Genomic DNA, 21,558 nt, shown 5'->3' with positions numbered 1-21,558 from the left:
TAATCCAACTCCGCCTTCAAGTAAGAACTCTCTGAAAGAATCTCTGAAATATTTCCTTGGATCTGTCCAGTGTTCACACCGCTTCTCTCAACAGTTCGATGACCGGTTTCCCCCCTTCTCAGATTTCAGGACTGTTCTCCCTGAACTCCACCTCCCCTTTCCCCAAAATAAATATTGTTTTCATATCGCTTCTCTTAGTGTGTTCTTGCATTTGGGTAAACAGAGTAGAACCCAACATGACAAAATCAGGATTCTGGCACATCTAAATGTTGTTGCAGCTCTGAACTGCAAGCAGAACAGTGTCATCAGGCATCTAGTTGTTAACCAGCCCCGTTATATAAAAGCACAAACTAATGCAGTATTCCTGCACCTTTTGGTTAAAGTGCAGTGCTTACAGAAGTAGCAGAAATTTACTGTGATGTTCACAGGAGGCTTATCTCTACATGTGCTGCTCCAAACACCTCCATCCATCTCCTGAATCACTTTTTAACCAGATTGACTTTTTTTCTTTACATCCAGACATGTCATGTGATGCTTTCTTTGGTCATTCCTAGGCTAGGAAGATCAGCTACATATAACCATGGTGACAGATATAATCTACTGGCTGCTCTCGAGCAAAGGAAGATGTTAAATGTTTTGGGTAAGATGAATCTATCCCTCACAGTGGCTGAACCTACAACTAATTTCTCAACATTTAATGCCTCTGGAGTTTAAAAATTAGTTTATTAATTTTTTTTATTACATAGTACTACATTCTTGAGATAAAGGTTGCCTGAAATCAAAGGAAAAATGAGCAAATAAGGCAGTGCCATTAAAAATATTTCCTTTTTATTTCAGAAATGTTTAGTTTTTCATTGTTTCAATGGATGTAGTAGTGGCACTCCCTTAAACATTTTAATTGAGTTCATTGCAGAGTCTGCAATTAGTTACAATTAATAAAAGGTTAAGCTTAACAAATTATTAACAAAATAACCATTCTAAAGTCAAGAACCCTTTTTGCTGCTAAAATATTGAATAAATAGACATACAGCATGAGCTCAACAATGAAGTTAAAATTAAATCTTTAAATGTCTTTAAATTTGTTATTTAATCATCAAATTGGTGCAAAGTGATATGATATCCATACTCCATTCACTTTTCTGATCCATTCAGGAAGCGGGGATAATTCAAACTTTAGAAGTGTGGCCTGTTCACACTGACATTGATTTTAAGGACATTTGTGCTTTTGCTACATGGTTAGCATTGAGATGCTAGTTTAGGCTTAGATTAGTTAGTTATTTATTTTGGATTCCAAAAGGAGAATACCTTTTTTTTTTTGTTTTTTTGTTCTACTAAATGGTCGGTTGTACATAATGCTGACTGTGGGCATGCTTGCTTCAAGAGTTGTGATAAAGGTGAACAATTTTAAAGGTTGGTTTATGATGTAACTATTGCTAGAAAAGGCGATACAGACTACTTTAAAGATGAACAGAGCACTCAGGATAACATAGAAGCTTGACTTAACCTCTGCTTCAGCAAAAGGTAAATGAAAAAAGAAAACTATTTAGCTACTGAAATAAATAGTGTGAATACAGCAGTGGTGCCCCCGTCTTTATTCTGTTGAAGGAGAGAACACAGCAGAGTGGATCATTGACAGGCAGAGGGAGCAGCAGGCAGCAGACAGACATGATGTACTGCTCTGCATAATCAGTTCTCAGCCCCATTAATCTGAGTAGACTGCAACACTTGATGAGACCGTGATGCATATGGTGAAAGGTCCCTCCCAGAGATGTCACTTTGAAAAACAACGCAAGAGTTGCCACCAAAGCAGAAGCCGAGTCACACTGCCACGCCTCTCCCCACATTACAAAAAGTTGGATACTTTGACCCTCCTCCATTAAAGTATGTATTAAAGCCTAATGACAAGTAGTTCTCAAAAGTTTTACTTTCCAAAAGACATAAAGATAATTTCCAATGTTTTTAAAAATCTTTCCCTTTGCAAACAGAGAGGAATGACAGTGAGATTCTGAGAATAGGTTTGAAGACTGGTCCAATGTGATCCATGTTCCTGATGTTGGTCCATGAGCTGCAGCTACATTACTGACTTTTTACAGAGATCATTAAACACATGACAGCATTTAATGTAACCAACTGAAAGCACATATTCTCTATTCTTTCTGGGTTTTGTCTTTGTTCACAAAATATTTTATCTTGTCAGGGATGATGGTTGTAGGCAGATCAGATGAAAAATATGGAAGTTAAAATTAGTTCACAGTCCATGAAACCTCTAGGTTTCTTTCATCTTCTGTAGTTTTTAACCTTATTGAGTTTTGTTGAGTGCTGATTTCTAGCTTTGCATTTTTGGGGCCACAACAATTTTGTTCCAATTTTTCTGTGTTAAATTTGGGAAAACAAAGAGTACTAGGAATCCCACATATGGCCTTGTTTACTCAAATTTACAACAACTAAAAGAGACAAGACCTGAGTCACTCTTGCAAAATACCAGAAAATCCAACCAAAGTTCAATCAGTATATTTTGATCAACTGTATCAAATGCTGCATTTGGTAATATCAATATCAATATTAGACATATTATGGTGAAATATATGCCTTCTTGTTGATTCTGACTCAATGATGTGACTTACTTATTCAGGAAAGAATAAACTACAAAGCATGGAATTCAGTCCTCAAAGGGGACATCAGATGTTATAAAACAAATTAATATTTTTATTCAATGTCTTTGCCCTGGAATGCATCAATATATTTCATTTTCGAACTATTGCAGCTCCGTGATCAGACTTAAAGCATTAAATATAGGTCCGGAAAACAACAGCAGAGATTACAGGGGTCACTGTATGGGATGACAAAGTGCACTAGACCTTCTCTTTGTAGAGTTCATTTCCACTCTAAGGCAGGCAGAGTGAAGTCACGGTCACAGGTGTTGGTATTTGTTGTTGTTTTCCTCTTGTTGACTGTGACAACGACCTCTTATTGGAAACTATGACTTTGGTATAAAATACCACTATGTTGATATTTTATAGAAATGTGCATTTGCGCTTGCATGCACTAAGAATTTCTATCATATTTTGTATAGAAGTAATATCACCGTGGGACTTCAAGGTAAAGAGATGCAATTGTTGTGAAACTGTTTAATAAATTTTTTTTAAATCTTTGAAACTCGATGGAAACACAAACAGCACAGTTTTTTTAAAAGCTACACTGCAAATTACTACACAGTACAATAAGTAGATATGCTGCTTTAAGAAGATAGTGTGAGAGGTAACACATACTTAACTTCCTGAAATGGGCCACACACACAAAAAAAAATAAGGGACTGCATTTACTAGAATGCAGTTTAAATAAGATCCATAAAACCACTTATGAAATATGAAAATAGTGAAAAAGCGCCTAGCTGGGCAATAACTGTACTTTGGGCTTCATTCAAATTGTCAAGTTAAAACAGCAAGTGGTACACTTGTGAGTGCATTTACTATCTCCACCCAACTGGCACATACATCACAGAGAACCAAGCGCACCCATCCCTTTCACTCAGGCCCATCTGAAGTATATAAGGTAACCTGGCACACCTGTGCTCACAATTGATCTCTGCAGACAAAGAGCCTCAGCTTCAAGCTTCCACAAAGACACTCTGGTAGGAACTGGACATGATATCATTTAATCTGCATTCAGAAGACCAAATTAGCCTTGTGATTCAATGGGTTTTATGTGTTTTGAATGTAGTTTATTTGTTTGTTCATTCACTGTTAACTTAAAAGTAGATTAACATTACCTGGAAAACTAGTTAATTAGTTCATTGTGATCTGTAATTTTTTTTTCATTTGTTTGTAGGTTTTCAACCTGTTCTGTGACTACTCTGACTACTTATGTGAAGTCATAGTGGTCTCGCACTGTCAATTGAAATAATCTAAAGACAAAAAGAATAGATAAATAAAAGATGTTGTTGAGATGAGTGGTTCCTGCATTTCTTTGAGGGAGGCAAGCTTTTTCAAGTTTGGGCAGAAGCTCAGGTGGCTAAAAGAGAGCAAAAAACTTGACAGCTGAAAACCAGTTGAAAACCAGTTGGAAACCAACTGAAGACCAGATGACGGTGAAGTCCTGATAAAGGAGAGCTTCGACTAATCAACTCAAGGAGGACATCAGATCATCTCAGCTGTACAATCCACGATGGCTGAAGAAATGTTTGGAAAGTCAGTGAAACAATTGAAGCTGGATCACAACATGGCAAAATCTTCCTTCACCAAGCAAGCAAACCTCCTGAGCAGAAAAGCTTCCAACATGACAGAGATGGAACTGCGAGAGGAGTTTAAAAAGCTAACTTCTGATGCCAGACATGTAAGTGATTCAAATGATGATTATAAAGCTGGACTATTAGCAGAGATTGAAGATGAAGCTGGTGAACTTGACAAACAGCAAGAAGCTGATTTGGAAAAGACTATTAATGACTGTGAATCAAAATTAGAAGAAGTCAAACAAATAGTTCAGTCTAATTTGTGGAAAAATATGGTCTAGATGAGCTCTATACTGCAATCAAAGAGGCAGAAAAGGCATGTAATGTTGCTTCTGACATAAAAGTTTTAACCATGAACAAAAGTGCATATGAAGTGCAGCTGTCCTTTGTGGAGAATGTGATCCAGGAATCTATTAAAAGTTTTGTGACCTGGGAAATATGGATTCCAGAAGAAGAAAGACAGAGTAAAACAAATTAAATTGATGGAAAAATAAACTTTGAACAAGAAAATCAGTTTGCCATAGCACAAACCATTTTGGAGAGAAGAGTAAATCAGATGCAGCTCAAGCAGACCTTGCATCTATACTAGCTCAACCCGCACCCATTGTAAAGATCAGACCCATTTGTCTACCAAAATTTCATGGCTGTAAAAGAAACTTTCACAGATGGAGAAAAGACTGGGAAAGTCTGCAGAAGCAGAGAGAACCAAGTGGCTCAGTTGAAGTGAAAAAGTTTCAGTTGTTGGATAGTGTAGATGAAAGGATCTGTAGTGAATTACACCTGTCTGCTTATGATACTGCTGCAGATATGTTCCGAGTGATGGAAAACGGGTATGGCGACAAGTCAAGCATTGCTTTAGAAATTATTGAAGAGCTTGAGTAGATTCCACCCCTGAAAGCAAACCAGCCAAGGAAGGTGATGGATCTTATTCAAGCAATTGAAAAGGCTCCAGCTGACTTAATAGAGCTGGGTAACATTGGAGCCATGATAAATCCCCTGGTTATTAAATCTATAGAGCAGTGGTTCTTAACCTGGGTTCGATCGAACCCCAGGGGTTCGATGAGTCGGTCTCAGGGGTTGAGTGGAGCCTCTGCTGCCGGCCCAGCACACAATATACAAGTGCGCGGTAGCTCAAGACATTATGGTACACCCATTTACGTGCTGCACATCCGGTCCATGTTTGACCTACTCAAAATAGGTTTCCAGCTGCTGCATTTGCAAACAGAAAATATGTGCTGAAAAACTAATACAAAATAAAAACTAATCTCTCTCTCTCTCTCTCTCTCTCTCTCTAGTTGCAACTAGATCTGATGTGTAATTTCAAAATAAAAGACCATTAAAGTAGTACTTTGGATCTGTTCCACCTAAGTTGCCATGCCCATTGCTGAGAAACTCTCTGTTTCCAAAGACTGCTACCACTTCTGGGTGACAGAGGGACACCTCTAGAATAGAACCAGAAATTGGCGACTAGATCTGATGTATAATTTCAAAATGAAAGCCTATCAAAAAAGTCATTTTTTTATCTTTTCCCTCCTAAGTTGCCGTGCCCATTGCTGAGAAACTATGTTTCCAATGAATCCTACCACTAGAGGTGTCCTACCAAAGGGACACCTCTAGAAGAGAACCAGAAAGTGGCAACAAGATCTGATGTATAATTTCAAAATAAAATTATTTTAAAAAAGTAATTTTTTTATTTTCCCCCCTAAGTTGCCATGCCCATTGCTGAAAAAATATCTGTTTCCAATGACTGCTACCACTTCTGGGTGACAGAGGGAGACCTCTAGAAGACAACCAGAAAATATCAAACACATTTGATATATAATTTCAAAATTAAATCCTTTTTCCCTCCAAACTAACCGACTGAGTTGAGTAAAGCTGTTGGATGCAGGTAATGTTAGCTGCTAAAAGATGACTAGCTAATATCAATACAGAACCTTAAGCTTAACAAGTACCTTGTAGGCTACCGATGTTGGTGTCTATTTTCAGCTACGTACATTCATTTTGCCCCCAAAAAAGTCGATGTCCCCCCCCCACCCCCACCGCCGTCACACGCGTTGTTTCAACTAGACAGCCATTTGTAATCCATAGGGGGGGGGCGCAGAAAATGTTTGGAAACCACTGGGGGGGCGCAGAAGAAAAAGTTTGGGAACCACTGTTGTAAGTGATCAGTCAAGTGAAGGATTTTTGTTAATATACCAAAGATTTACAGGCTTAAGAGGACATCCAAGGAAGTTATGGTCAGATGGCGGAAAAAACTTTATTGGAGCTAAACCTGTCCTGGCTGATCTTTATCTGTTTTTGGACCAACTAAACAAAGAGCAAATTCAACATGAAGCTTTGAAAACTGGAACTGAATGGAGCTGGAAAATACACCCTGCAGACTCCCCCCATAGGAATGGGGCAGCAGAAGCAGCTGTAAAGATAGTCAAACAAGCATTACACAATCTAGGATCAGATGGAGTTTTTACATGGAGTGAATTTCAAACATTCCTGTATATGGCAGCTAATCTGGCTAATGAAAGACCAATAGATGCAAGAACACAGTCGAGAAGACTGCATAAGCTACATCACACCAAACTCTCTGCTGCTTGGAAGAACTGATCCAAAAAGTGATAACTGTGGGTTTGACTTTGAAGGTTATCCACTCAAGAAATTAAAGTTAATCCAAACAGAAGTGGACAGATTCTGGAGAAAGTGGAGTCAATTGGCTGGACCAAATTTGTTTGTCAGAAGTAAATGGCATTCAAAGAAGCGGAATGTTGCCATTGGAGACATCATTTGGCTTGCAGACCAAAATGCTTTGAGAGGTCAATACAAACTTGGCAAAGTGGTTGGTGTAAACAGTGATGAAAAGGGGATTGTAAGAGATGTGTATGTACAAACTTGTCCAAGTTACCCTGTACCACTTGTGAAAGCTGGAGGACAAACGAAGAAAGCAAGGAAAGAACTTCCAATGAAGTTCAACAATACTCAACAATACTTCATAGAGATGTAAGGCACATTGTTGTGTTATTGCCAATAGAAGAGCAAGAAAACTCTGCTGGGACAAGATCTGGTGAAGAGGATGGAAAGGTGTGACCTCCTTAGGTTAAAAAAAAACAGGAGCTCAAGTGGGAGGTGTCAAGTTAAAACAGCAAATGGTACACTTGTGAGTGCATTTACTATCTCCACCCAACTGGCACATATATCACAAAGAATCTAGCGCACTCATCCTTCTCACTCAGGCCCATCTGAAGTCTATAAGGTAACATGGCACACCTGTGCTCACAATGATTTCTGCAGACAAAGAACCTGTTTCAAACTTCCACAAAGACACCACTGGTAGAAACTGGTCATATCATTTAATCTGCATTCAGAAGACCAAATTAGCCTTGTGATTCAATGGGTTTTATGTGTTCGGAATGCAGTTTGTTTGTTCACTGTTAGTTTAAAAGTAGATTAACATTACCTGGAAAATTAGTTCATTGTGATCTGTAATTGTTTTGTTTTTTTTATTTGTAAGTTTTCAACCTGCTCTGTGACTTCTCTGACTACTCTGACTACTTATGTGAAGTCATGGTGGTCTTACACTGTCAATTGAAATAATCTAAAGACAAAAAGAATAGCTAAATAAAAGATGTCGTTGAGATGAGTGGTTCCTTCCTTTCTTTGAGGGAGGGAAGCTTTTTCAAGTTTGGACAGAAGCTGAGGTGGTTTAAAGAGAGCAAAAAACTTGAAACAAATTGTAACATTGGCACCTGATCGCCTAAGTTTAAAAGCATAAACTTCCCTTGTGAAATAGTACAATCAGATTTCTAGTATTTGTTCTTTTTGTGCTAGAAAAATTGACAAAAATTGACAGTGTGCCTGACATTCATACTCTCTACGGTAGTTAAATAGGGACTGTTATGACTTTGCTAAACAGAAAAGCACATCAATTAAAGATACTGTCAATAGACTTGTCACAATAATCAATAAATCAATTAATTGTATGATAAATGAAAACAAACTCAGTAATTTCCACTGACATGATTTCTTGTTTTTTTCTCTCTCTTTCTACCAAAAACTGGATGATAAAAGTCTTCAGTTTGGTGCTTTGGTCTCAACTAGTTCTTTTTTTATTTAAGAAAAAAAATGTTTACAAAGACTTCAAAATTTATTTTATTTGTCGTTTTGTTTATTTATTTTGGATATTTCAAATGTCTTCCAGTTCCAGTGTCAAATGTTCATTAACATTTAGTTTACTGATCTTTTAGAATGTGTTCTTGAATTATTATTTTGTCATTACCATTACATTACTTAAAAATGGTTATCACAATAACTTCTGGAACAATTTATTTTCCAGCAAAATTTGTTATTGTGACAGGCCTATCAAATGGTGTGACTTTTCTTTTTCTTTGTACTAACAAATGTCTCCAAACCATTTGTAACCACCAATCACTGCAGAGCAGCCATTTCCCTTTGTTGAAATGTAAACGCAAACAAAATACAGAAACCTTCTGCTGCATCCTATAAACCAGACTTTTCTTTTATAACCTTCTTAAATGTGTTAAAGTTGATAACTCACTAATAAGTGATGGTTTTCTTTGTTTTTGTCCTAGAATCCAAAGAGGGACTTCGTGTATCTCCTTTTGTGAGGTTTGTTAAAAGAAAAATGACAGTCGATTTAATCACGCAGAAGATCCTCCAGCAAAGATGTATTTACTTGTCCCTCTCACTTCAGATTGCGTTTTCTTGTGGAGTTTGGGAGCTAATTTAATGAGATTTGCTTTGTTTCATTTCCGTTTGCAGCTCTCTCATCCCTCTTTGCTAACAGCATCCAGACACAAAACATGTCCTCCTTTTTCCCTCTAAAATACATAACACCATCAAAGCACTTTTTGTCAAAATGAAGACGGCTAGCGGAAAACATAAAACCGGGTTGCTGGACTTAATGGACCTTGCTATGTGTAAGGAGTCAGCAGGTGTGACTGTGATGTAGTCTGCTGAGACTGCTCTGAACAGGGTGGTGGATTTTATAGCCATCAGAAATACTTCATGATCTTATACATTGGTAAATTAGAGAGAACCAAATGCAGAAGAGTCGCAGTCTTCTAATACAAACTGGTTATGTCACAATAACCCCCTTTTTAGTGTCATGTCTCTTGGTTTGCGGACATTAAGGTCATCAAAAAAGGGAAAGCAAGTGCAACCAGGCCCTAAATGTTTTTTTTTTTTTTCTTCATGAGATAGTTTTCTGATGTCGTTTGTGCTGTAGTGGCGCTGTGGCCTGCTGTGTTGTGGGCTTTTTTCAGTTGACTACAATCAGCCTTGTTTTGGCTAATGACTCTTAGATGATTTGGTGCTCCCTGCCTTCATTAAAAAGGAAGACACTGCAAGTGTGCAGGTCTGGAAAAACAAAATGTTCTAAAAAAAAAGAGTTTTGTTGCTACATTGCAGATATTGTTGCTTTCAAATCTTTTACACATAAAAAAATAATAAATCAATCATGTATTGTGCTTGTACATTGAAATCATACTTTAGTCACCTGCTCTAGAAACAAGACTGGAATGTCACATACTACTTTATATTTGGGACATCCCTGAACTGCCATGTTGCCAGGAATCATCTTGACTCACATGCAGGATGCAGAATAAAAAGTAATTAATGGGTTTATTGACAATAAATACAAAATATATACATTGACAGTGGGTTCTGGTCTCATGGTTCTGTGAGTGAGAGAGAGTGTCTGGAGAAGATTGAGATGATTAGTAAAGGGAGGAGGTGAATTTTGGGAGGTAGAAAACTGAGGAAGCTCAGGGTTCCCTTATCCTCGTTGTACTGTGTGTATTTTGTGAGCAGCACCGAATGGGTCCACAAACTGTCTGTGGATGGTTGAGGTTTCATAATGGAGTGTACCAATCATACATTTATTGTGACAAATTCCTTCATTTCCCTCAACCCAAATGGATACCAGGAGGTTTAGTTGGGTGCCAGCAGTGTTTCTTATCCAGCGGTGCAGTCACGATACACATTAGTGTATTGTTAATACAAAACAACACAACAAAAAATCTCGACAGTATTAGTGTATGCAAAGCCGTTTGATGTGATTTGTTTCCTGCTGAGAAGTTTACTATGTGACACAGAATAGACCATAATCATAAAATTGGCAAAATTAAAATCTTGAAATATTTTTACTCTGTAGTTAATCTCTATAAAATGACAATTACACTGTCTGAGATGACTTGCAGGAAACATTGCACTTCAGCGCAATATCATCTTTTTAGTTGTATATCAACACGTTGGACACAATTTCATTTTGCCTGTGGGTTTTCAAAGTAAAAGTGTGATGACCTGCTTTGCTTCATGGGTTGTTGAAGGTAGCGATAGCAACATCTGACAGATTATTATTCGCTCCTTATGTTTCCAGCAAGTAATCAGCTGATTACCAACAGGCGTGGCAGCCCAACACCTCCAACTGAAACTGTATTGAGTGAGAGTCTATCCTCTTGACCCACATTACATACAGAATGAAAAGTAAGAAATTGATTTATTGATAATGAATATTTACTGTCCTTGCACTTGTGTTTTATGTCTAACTAGAATCTGAGAAAACAAATATATTTGAAAAGCATATTAATAAAAATGGTTTTCAAAAAATAAAGAATTGTAATTGCTAAATTATATTATATTTTCAATAAATCCGAAAAGTAAATTCAAGAAGCTGCATTAGGCAAATAAACGGATCCACCTTGATTAAAAAAAGGTAAACAATCACAAACAACGCAATACTGTCATCTAGTGGAACAGGGCAGTAGGATAGGTTCTTATGAGTCAGCATGAATGCATTTTTAGAACAATAGCATACTCTTTCTTATATTAGTAAGGTTTGCAAAAAAAAAAAGTGACCATAGATCAGTTTTTCTGGCTTGTAGAAGGCACTCATACTGGAACCCCATTCCAAGCGGGTTTCTGTCTTCCAGTAAGCTTTTCAATCAAGGTAATGATTGAAATGCAAAAAAATAATAATTTTCACCTCAAAAAGGTTTCAGTCCATTTTAATCAAATTAAATGTTTGAAAACCCAAGTTTTTCTTTAACATCACATATTTGCACTGTGGATAAATAACTGCTTATTTTCTGCTTCACCTTTAGCTTATATACAACTACATGAATGAGTTTTTATGTGAGGGGCCTTGTTACAAATGCATGCTACACTTCGGAGATGTTTCCTTGTAAACCAATTTAAAAACCATACATCATATACCGTCCGCTCGAAAATTATGCGCCAACTTGGTTTGGTTTAAGATCTTGATAAAACGCTTGCAATGACAAAATATGTGTAAAAATTCAGGAGACATGAAGAAACATTTTTGCAAGACACTGCATCTAAATCAAACGACAAACTGCAGAAGAAGCTAAATCTGAACCGTTTCTGTCAATGCCCTTATCCTGCTTCTCCCAGCTCTTTTTATAGTTTAAATGTAAAACATTAGACCTTAAAGAATCAACTAGGCTTTCAAAGTCTACTTTTCCACACTCAACTTATTACTGTCATTGCTGCGAGGTTGCAGCGTTACTTGCAGATTCAATATCCATTTATTCTTGGTAATAAAATAATAATAAAAAAATCTATCTGTGAGATGTCTGGCCGCCTTCCACAGCTGCTGATAAGGCAGAGTTGTGTTTTGGCTCATTACGATGAGCAGGACTGAGTCTCAGGACAAGCCTGCGAAGAAATGACTCGCTTATCGTTCACGCTTAATCAGAGATTGTCACTTGGCAGATTTACCCATAAACAAATTAATTAAGAGTTACATGGCAGTTTTATGCAATTGCACAAGAGCAACAAACAGCAAATTTTCCCGGTTTGGACAGTTTCACGACGCTCTAAACCAGAGCAATTAGGAATGAATGCAGTAGTGAGATGAGTTCATTTTCCCCACATCATAAACATTTGCAAAGGTTTCCACAAAACACTCGGGTAAAGTGGAAAGCAAGAGGGACAGTTTGCTTAGCAGAGACTTTTTCCTTTAAACTTACAAACGCTTTCTTGTGCTTAAAAGAGCTAAAATAAGACTATGAGTTCAAAAGCCATAAAATTAAACAGACATATCAAATGAATTAAATATAGTGTTGAGGAAAATTGAATATTCTTAGTGTATAATACAATTAATCATACGACATGTAAAAAAGGTATATTGAGCATGGTTATTTTGAACAAAATTCTTAATTTAGCTATGTTTGGGTTAATGATTTAAATCTAAAACTATTGATGGGTAAGTTCTTAACTTACATGAAGGAAGCTATGTCAAAGGCCTGTTTTTCTTATCAAAGAGGACAGGAGGCCATAAAATTAGCATATAAGAAGACGGCAGTTTTCTTTGAAGGAGCCTGGGAGACAAAAGTTTGCTCTGTTCACAGAACGTCATAAAAGTCTTAGAACCCAATGGCTAGGATGGTGGAACAGAAGCTGGTGTGAAACTGAATGCAACATAGAATATCTGTAAAGCACATCATCTAATTTGTAATCTGTCCTAGTTATTAAAAACATGTCTTGATTGAAGTAGCCTAATTATAGTTTTTGGATTAATAACTTATTCAGCCCTATGACCTTTATGTTACCTGTAGTTACAGCAGATTGCCTGCTAGATCTTCTGATCTGCCCTTTGTATGTGCGGGAAAGAATAAGGAGAAATTCCAGCTTTCACACTGATCTGTGAAAGGCCATAAAACAACATGAGTTCAGGCCAGTAAAGGAGAAGCTCTGCTCCCACTTTGTTTAGATAAAGGGGAAAACTGGTTTTTGATCTTGGAACAAGTTGTAGGGAGTTTCTAACTTTTAAGAGGGTCCGAGACAGCTTCTGGATGGATGAGCAAAGATACGTGTTATTTGAATAAATTAAGAAGAAGACGCCTTTCATGTAAAAATTTGTTGCCGTTGGAAACCAATTCGGTTTTGTTTTTGCATTTTTCCAAGGCGTTTTTTTTTTTTTTTTTTTTTTTTTTTTTTTTTTTTTCGGTTAATTGATTTTTTTTTTTCTTTTTTTTGAGTTTTTTTTTTTGGTTTTGTTTTTTTCTTTTTAATTTTTGGATTAACTTTTGAAATTTTTTGCGTTGGGGGTTTGTTTTTTTTTTCTGTGTGGCTTTTGTTTCCACGCATGGCATCATTGAATACGGGAGGACAACGAGCTAAAACTTAATGATTTTATTCTCTTACAATAGGAAGCTCATACTCTAAAAAAGACCCTGTACTGTGTTTTCTTCACATTAATTACTCTTAAAACAATATTGCCTGAGCATTTTTGACCTAATTAAGATTCAGTCAAACACGTGACGCAGCCTCAATCACGTCTGGTGGATTTATCGTTCCTCCATTTTCACCGCTGTGCTCTCAGTAACTCTAATATGTAATTTAAACTGTAGATCAATTTATTTCAAGATGCCAGAGGATGCTGGCTTCTAATTGCAACACCTGTACAATTTTCTGCATGGATTCTTTAATCGAATGGGATCAGAATCAGCGTAAAGAAGTGTTACATTCAGCAAGTAAATGCTCTCGGTGAGACATATTTAAATGGTCGTCACAGTGTGTGTCCCTGCAAAAGTCTGGGCTTGTTCGACGTCTTCATTCCCTGTGCACGTGAGCGAAGTAATGGCTGCTGTAGGCTCGTGTCCACTGGAATACAATTCTGCATGGAGATGTTTCATTGGGATCAAGTTCTTGTCAATTAATGGATTAGTTTTTTTTGTTTGTTTTTTCCCCCCACATTATCAAATTAAAACTGCAGTTTCGGTGTATTTTAATGGGAATTTATTTGACCAGCCAACATAAAAAGGGAATTAAATGCCAACTAAAAAGGATGTTGTGTAGCACGAACATCGTTGCGATTACCCGAAGAAAACCTCTAATTCCTGGAGCGGCTTAAAGCGGGGCTAAAGTTTTAAAACATTCTCCCCCAAATCTGAACATTTTCTGATGCACCGTTCAGTTCATCATCTGAAAATGGAAACAGTGGAAAGCTGACGTGACTGCCCACCTCTGAATAACGCTGACAGGGGAGTGTTATTCAGAGAGTCAGCTGAGACACTCATGGAAGGTGGAAGAATCTGTCGATCAAATCAAAGAGTTAGAAGTCACATTTCTTACTGGTTTATTTAATATTCTCTCTATTGGATAAATATAAGAATTGTTAACAGAATCTCAATATGATTGTTCTCTTCTGTCAACCCGCACACTTAAACCTGAAGCCCATTAATCAGTACACGTTCATCTCAACAGACGTGGAAACACTAATGTCCGTTCCCACGCATGAACCTTGCTGTTATGGAGAGCCATTTCAGCCGAAATTAAATAAATAAATGGGTGAAATAAATAAAAAAAGAGTAAAATAATATTTTCCATTTATCCCTTTATATATTTAACCATTTTTCATTAATCTATTTTTCATTTAACCACTTTTCAATTTCCTTTTCTCAATAACCCAATTTTTCATTTATTTTTCATATAGTCAATTTCTATTTCCATTTTTCATTTATCTATTTTTCATTTGTCCATTTTTCCCTTTATATATTTATCAATTTTTCTATTTCCCTTTTTCATTAACCCAATTTTTCTTTTATTTTTCAGATTATCAATATCACTAGATAAATAAAAAATAGATAAATGAAAAAGGGAAATAGAGAAATTGATTACATGAAAAAAAATTAATGAAAAATTGGATTAATGACAAAGGGAAATTGAAAAATGGGTAAATAGATAAAGGGATAAATGAAAAATGGATAAATGAAAAATAGATAAATGAACAGGGGAAATAGAGAAATTGATAATCTGAAAAATAAATAAATTAAAAATTGGGTTAATGAAAAAGGGAAATTGAAAAATGGTTAAATGAAAAATAGATAAATGAAAAAGATTATTTTACTCATTTTTTATTTATTTCACCCATTTATCTATTTATGTAATTTTGGCTGAAATGGCTCTCCATATGATGTTGCCACTCGCCGCTCCTGAAACTTGGCTCCTGAAACTGTCTTGTGGATATTTTAGCTCTTGTCACTTTTTAGTGTTGCAGCTCCTGCCATGCTATAAATAAAGGTCATCACAGGGAGGGATGGGAGTCAAAAGAGAGCGCAGACAGCAGAGGGCATGGTGGCCTGCAGGAATTAAAACTGCTCATTCTGACACTTTGATGCATATCTTGTGTACTGGATCACGAGGCAGCTGATTCATTTTCTGTGTAGAAAGTCTTATAAAGTCAGACCTTGTTGTATTTATTTTTTACTTTTCTGTTTGAGTGCTTACATATTTTACAAAACTGTAAACTTTCTGCAGATCAACGATCTGGACGGTCTGGACTTTGACGACCAACCTGGCCAGTCCATTGGGTGCATGTTTGGGGTTGCCGTTCTGCTGGAAGGCAACCCCAGCCTCTAACAATTTTTCTTTCAGGATTACCTCGTATGTATCATGAAGCTGCCACCACCGAGTTTCAAAGTGGGGTGGTTTGTTCAAGGTGACATACAAGGTTCCTCTAACTACTGGGTTTTGCATGTTGATCTTATGTGACCAGGTTTACACCATGTTATAGTGGATAGAAGAAAAGGGGAATGCTTTTGCAAAGCACTGCATTTAACACGGTGACAACAAAAATAAAATAAGAAATCCAAAAAAATGTTTTGATGCTTTGTCCTCTGTTTGGAACAAAACAAAGGCTCAATTCTTTGCCAAGAATTGAGCCTTGGCAAACTATGAAGCTGTTAAAATATGTTGGTGTAAAGAACCTTAATTCTTCAATACGGCCACTGCACATCTTCATTTTGCTAGTATAAAGCCCTACACACTCACTAAATACTGAAACAAAGCTGAAAACTAATTGTCCATCCTTGGTTTGAAAAAATGTGCCCTTATGCAGTCATGTTTTTTTACAGCACTGTCTTCACTGAAACAGCAGCTGATGTTCAATATGGGCAGAGCTTCATTCTGCCCCTTTAATTCGTCATTGTTACAGTTTACTAAGTGCAATCCTTCACCCCCTTCCAAAGCTAGAGAAGAAAATCAATAATGCAGCATGTTTATGCTCTTATTTAAATTCACATCTTGACACCTAAGAGAGAGATTATCTGCTTGGCACCGCTTCATTATCGAGCAAAGAAATAAAACTGACTTCCTGGAACTGCAATTAGTAAACAACGCCATGGAAACAACCTTGCATAGCGCCTGGTGAACAGCCACTACAGCATATCAGTTGAGGTATATTGTTTTGCTGCTGCAAAGCAACATTGCATGATTTAATGTTTGTTGGCATTACAATCTCTCTGATGTTCCACAAATGTTAGAATCAATCATGTCAACAGTACATTTAGAAATAGTTATGAAACTAATAGGCTATATTAGTTCATTTTAGGAACATTTAAAATAAAAATAAATTTAAATATTTATAAGGCCATATATGACTTCAGCATAAGGAGCTGAACGTACAGAAGTGCTACAAGAAACTTTTTATTTGCATGTCATGCTGTGCAGACTCTCTGTCTGCACTGATGAAAATTCACTTACCCAGTCTAAATGCTCAGAATGTCTGAAATGACAGGCAGCTGGAACTGTCTGCAGATTATTTAATCTCATAATGATTTTGTAGACCCTCATAGACTGTTTAGAGGATGACATTTGACCCCCAGATGGTCTGGCAATGACAAATATAATTCACATTCATGACAGGACTTGTAGTTTCACAAAATATGCTTTAGGCGTACTAATCTACAGGCAAAATAAATATGATTAAAATGTCATGACAAGAAAAAAAAATCTCAAGAGTTTGTTGAAGAAATTATGTTACAATACAGGAAAACAAAACAAAATCCAATATCCAAATAACAGAAATTGTTTATTTAAAAAACACTAAAATATTATTGCAATCTTATACAAGACTCTGTAGAGTCACAACGACTGAAGAAAAAACAAAATGGAGACCCATTCAGTTTCTTTACAGTTTTTTTTTTATTTTTTACATGACTTCAATAAAATAAAATAATCTTAAAGACATCAAATTCATGTTGACCCTGGGATAATCTGCATTTAAACACTAAATAATTAATTTGCTTTTTGTGCATTCCGTCAGATTTGGGTCAAGACTCTTGGTTGTCCGTGCGTCTCCTCAACACACCGAGGACGATCACAAACAACATTGGAGTCGCAAACACAGCAACAGCAATGGCGACCTGGAAAAATAGCATCAACATAATCAATACTACAGTTACCCAAAACATATTCTTCAAATGTACTTCTGCATTTGACATTTTTAGGATAACATTTTCATTTTAAAATGCAACATGGCAACTTGCTGTAAACAGATCAAGTTTCATGTCATTAGCAGATTGAACCAACCTTAACAACTGCAGCAACGTAGCACTTTTCAAATGATCGCAAAAACACTTTGAACAGAGCGAGGCTGCAGGGTAAGTATGAATCTGCATTGTCTGAGTCTCTGCATCTGAAAGGAGGAAAAATACACTTAAAATAACTTTAATGTGACAAATACATGTTTATTAGCCTTTGCTAACCTTTTGTACAATGTGCTGAGAAGCAAATTCTTGTCTGCCAGGTACAGCTCAGATAGGCCAAGCTCAATCAGTACAGGAAGCGGCAGTCTGTCCTCAGCAAGCAAGCCAAGGCTGTACCAACCCTTAAGAGATTAAAAGTACAACTTAAACAGAAATATTCACGTTTAAATAAAAAAAAAAAACACACAAAAAGAAAGAAAGAAAATCAAAAACAAGACCTGTGGGTTGTTCCTTAAGGCCGCCAGTGAATACATGTGTGCAGCAGAGGAGAGGTCTTTCTCCTTGCTGTCTGACCCTTCATACAACAGGTCACCCATCCTTATAAAGGCTGGAGGAAGAACAAGAATGCAGGTCAGTTACAGGAAATGGTCTAGAAACGATTGAACATAAAAGTGGTGACGCACCATAAGAGTCTGGTTTCTGACTCTGGATTGTGAGATTGTAATATCGCCACATGCAATGTGTAGCATAAGTGGGATCCAGGAAACCAGCCTAGAACAGAAAAATTTTTCAATTGTGACTCAATTTTAAAATCTACATTATACATATAAGAGATATAACTCACCGCATTTTGGTCACAAAGGTACGCCACATTGAACTGTGCAGGAGAATACCCCGATTCAGCTGCCATCATATAAAATACCAAAGATATGAACCTGTTTGATAAACAAAATGTCATTTTGGTTTAAATACATGTTTGACGTATCGAGTTTGAAAAGAGAACGTACGTGTCGCTCTTCAGGTAGGAGTCCAGCGCTTTGCGTAGGACGCTGCCCAAGTAACCGTTCTGCTCAGCTGTCCACTTCACCCAGCTACAGGTTTTTGGAGAACACAGTCAGCAAGTCAAACATGTGCAAACATAAACAGTGGTAATGCACAGAGGCGTGCATGAAGTGTGATTAAAAAAAGTGGAAGTAGCTAACGAAACGGCATCTGATGGACGTCTCTCGACGTATCCGGGAATCCCTGTTGCCCAGATGTCAGCTAGGAAAACCGCTGCGCGCAAGTGTCCTCGTTCTGCAGACTTCAGGTAGTACTTGTAGGCCACATGCTGATGGACACACAAATTATTCCCCACTGAATGATCTGAAGCTTTTATATTAGAGTTCAAGGAATGTATCCCTTGGCATGTTTGTGAACCTGGTCTGCAGGTTTTCCTGGATACAGGCCCTGTGAGTACAAGATACCGAGGTTCAAAGGGGCATCTGGAGAACCAAATAGATCGGCCTTTTCCCACAACACCACCGCCTGCTGGTAATCCTTCTCAAACTGCTCATAGTACCAGGCCAGGGCGTTGACTGCAGGAACAAAACCCTGATGGAAGCATTGTAAAATAAAACATGGTGAGGATGAACACTGAATAGATTTATAGCTATGAAGTTAACATGCTAATCACTACATTGCCATTAAAAATGGGCAATTAAAACATAATTATATAAAACCTGCTCCATTGCTTTCTTGAGGAATGTGACACCTTTTGGAACGTCCTTCTCAACTCCTTGACCCTACAAAGAAAAACAACCTGCTATAAGAAGATCACTATTCTTTAAAACAAAAAAGCCAGCATTTTTAATGTACACGGATTTAAATCTTACCAGCAGTAGTACTATTGCATAGTCATACATTGACACTGGGTCCTCCAGCTGAACGGCTCCTCTTCTGTAATGCTTCACAGCCTCTTCAATGTTTGGAGACAATCCTTGCTGACCCCAGAAGAGCATCCGGGCGAGAGCTTGCTGCAGGACAACGGTTATTTTTTGTAAATGTTTGACTCCGTCTTCGAAGCTGTAGTTGATAACTTTTGCAAAAATATGTTTTTCACATTTGTTAAAACTGTCACTATGTTGGGGAAGTACAATATGAGACAGATAATCTGAAAAAAAAAATTAAATGATAAAATCGATCTCCTCTGATTCCTCCCACTCGTCCTGGTGCTGTCTGTAGAAATACAGATGAGAGTACTTCTGCATGAATTTATGATAGAATTGATAGAAAAAAGAGGAGTACATTTCAGCCAAAGGAACTTAGAGAAATTTTTAGATTAATCTCGGAAATTTTCAAGAAAAAAACGTGGAAATTTTCAAAAACTTTCAAAAATGAAATATTTTTGCCTTTTGGACATTTTCTGAGTTTTAAAAGTTGGATAATTGGTAAGGTTTTTTTTTCTTTATCAAATTGTTGAGTTTTGAAACTTGGAAATGTCCAAGTTTCAAAACTCAAAATTTTTTTTGTATTTTTCTAGGAAATTTCTGAGATTAATCTAAAAATTTCTCAGTTTTTTTCTATCATATTTTCAAGTTTTGAAATACCAAAATTAAAAAATATATATCTTCCCAGAAAATTTTTGCAATTAATCTCAAAATTTCTGAGATTTTCTATCAAATTTGTGACTTTTGAAACTCATAAATTGTTTTCTAGAAGATTTTTGGTGAAAATTTTCTCCCCTCACCTCCCACATTTTTTTCCTATCTACAATAGCCCTGATTTGCTGTCGTAACTTTCGGTTATTTCTGGAGCATGACAGAAATCTCACACATGCAGCTAGATGAATAAAAGATTCAGCAGCAGCAAGAAGGAGTGAGGAATCTGGTGCAACTGATGATGTTGGGCATAGTCCACCCCTGATCTCCATATCACTGAAAAGATCAAAGCCTCACAGATCGCCTAAATCCTCACAAAAATCCAAATGAACTCCCTCCGATCCTTAAAAGAACAGTGCCAGATAAAAGCCGTGTACCTCAGCGTCAGCTGCCCCTCTACGGGCCTGAAGCTTCAGCCATTGAAAGATGTGATGGTCCTCACTGGTCTGACGGTTCAAAGCCTCATCGTCGTTCAGATATACAGCCTCCACAAACGTCTCAAAAGGAAATGAAAAGCAGAAGACATGTTAAGGTGAAACACTTTGATTTTCTTTTCAACAGTTTCTTCCACAAAACGCTGCGCTGGGGTTATGAATTAAACATGAAGAACTGTTCCAAACACCTTCTTTATCAAACAGTAATCTCTCCTATATTACAGAGCACAGAGTGCAGGAATCATATTGATGACATTAAACTGGATGCTGATCCCTCAAGTGAAAGGAAATTTTTAGAAGCATATTCTGCCTCAGCTCACAATGAGACGCAGAACCCTGCAAAAGTGTCCACGCCTTTTGGACTTCTCCATGTTTTCAGCCACAATAAAACAGCAAACTTCATTTTATAAAAAATTATCTGCTCTTTTAAAAATACTTTACAAGTACAAATCTAAAAAGTGTGACATGCAATGATATTCAATTCCTTTATTATACTTTACACCACTATGGCGTGAAAGTATAATAAGACAGATAATGTGAAGGTGGGGAAAAAAAACAAACAAAAAAATCGAGCTCCTCTGTCTCCCACTTGTGGTCCTTATGCTGACCTGCAGGAATACGCCACTGGTCAGAAAGAACCAATGAGAGCCAGGAGGAGGGGCTTTATGGAGGACCAAAACTGACATAATAATAAATAAAATTATTGACCAATAGAGAGCTGGACATAGAAGGCAGCCCACCTCATTAACATAACGATGCAGCGAGCAAATAATACAGAAATAAATACAGCAAATGGAAATACAGCAAACAGAAAAGGGAGAAGCAAAAAAATCAAAGTATATATTTATGCTTTTATTTCTTATCAAAATATATATTCTCTTATTTATATATTTATTGTTTTATTTATTATTATTATACCTGAGCTCATCAGGTCCATTAAATCTTTACAGTAAACCAAAATTAAGCTTTTATTTCACAAAATTTCATCAAAGTTTTGTAAATTGTCAGTTATGGAG

General features: G+C 36.9%; 1 protein-coding gene across 1 annotated transcript in view; it reads right to left on the bottom strand.

Moving 5' to 3' along the window:
• Nucleotides 1-17,056: 17,056 nt before the first annotated feature.
• Nucleotides 17,057-21,558, bottom strand: part of LOC103131671 (protein sel-1 homolog 3) — an 18,656-nt gene continuing 14,154 nt past the window's right edge. The window contains exons 12-23 of the mRNA XM_007543373.2: nucleotides 20,486-20,605; nucleotides 19,344-19,484; nucleotides 19,191-19,253; nucleotides 18,889-19,062; nucleotides 18,672-18,799; nucleotides 18,477-18,560; nucleotides 18,314-18,404; nucleotides 18,153-18,240; nucleotides 17,967-18,076; nucleotides 17,749-17,870; nucleotides 17,573-17,678; nucleotides 17,057-17,406 (exon numbers count right to left, since the gene is read on the bottom strand). Coding sequence (XP_007543435.2) covers nucleotides 17,314-17,406; nucleotides 17,573-17,678; nucleotides 17,749-17,870; nucleotides 17,967-18,076; nucleotides 18,153-18,240; nucleotides 18,314-18,404; nucleotides 18,477-18,560; nucleotides 18,672-18,799; nucleotides 18,889-19,062; nucleotides 19,191-19,253; nucleotides 19,344-19,484; nucleotides 20,486-20,605 — 1,320 coding nt within the window. The 3' untranslated portion in view covers nucleotides 17,057-17,313. The remainder of the gene's footprint in view (nucleotides 17,407-17,572; nucleotides 17,679-17,748; nucleotides 17,871-17,966; nucleotides 18,077-18,152; nucleotides 18,241-18,313; nucleotides 18,405-18,476; nucleotides 18,561-18,671; nucleotides 18,800-18,888; nucleotides 19,063-19,190; nucleotides 19,254-19,343; nucleotides 19,485-20,485; nucleotides 20,606-21,558) is intronic.

The sequence above is a fragment of the Poecilia formosa genome, unplaced genomic scaffold (genome assembly GCF_000485575.1).
Source record: "Poecilia formosa unplaced genomic scaffold, Poecilia_formosa-5.1.2 Scaffold807, whole genome shotgun sequence".
NCBI lineage: Eukaryota > Metazoa > Chordata > Actinopteri > Cyprinodontiformes > Poeciliidae > Poecilia > Poecilia formosa.
This window is presented reverse-complemented; position numbering and strand designations above follow the sequence as displayed.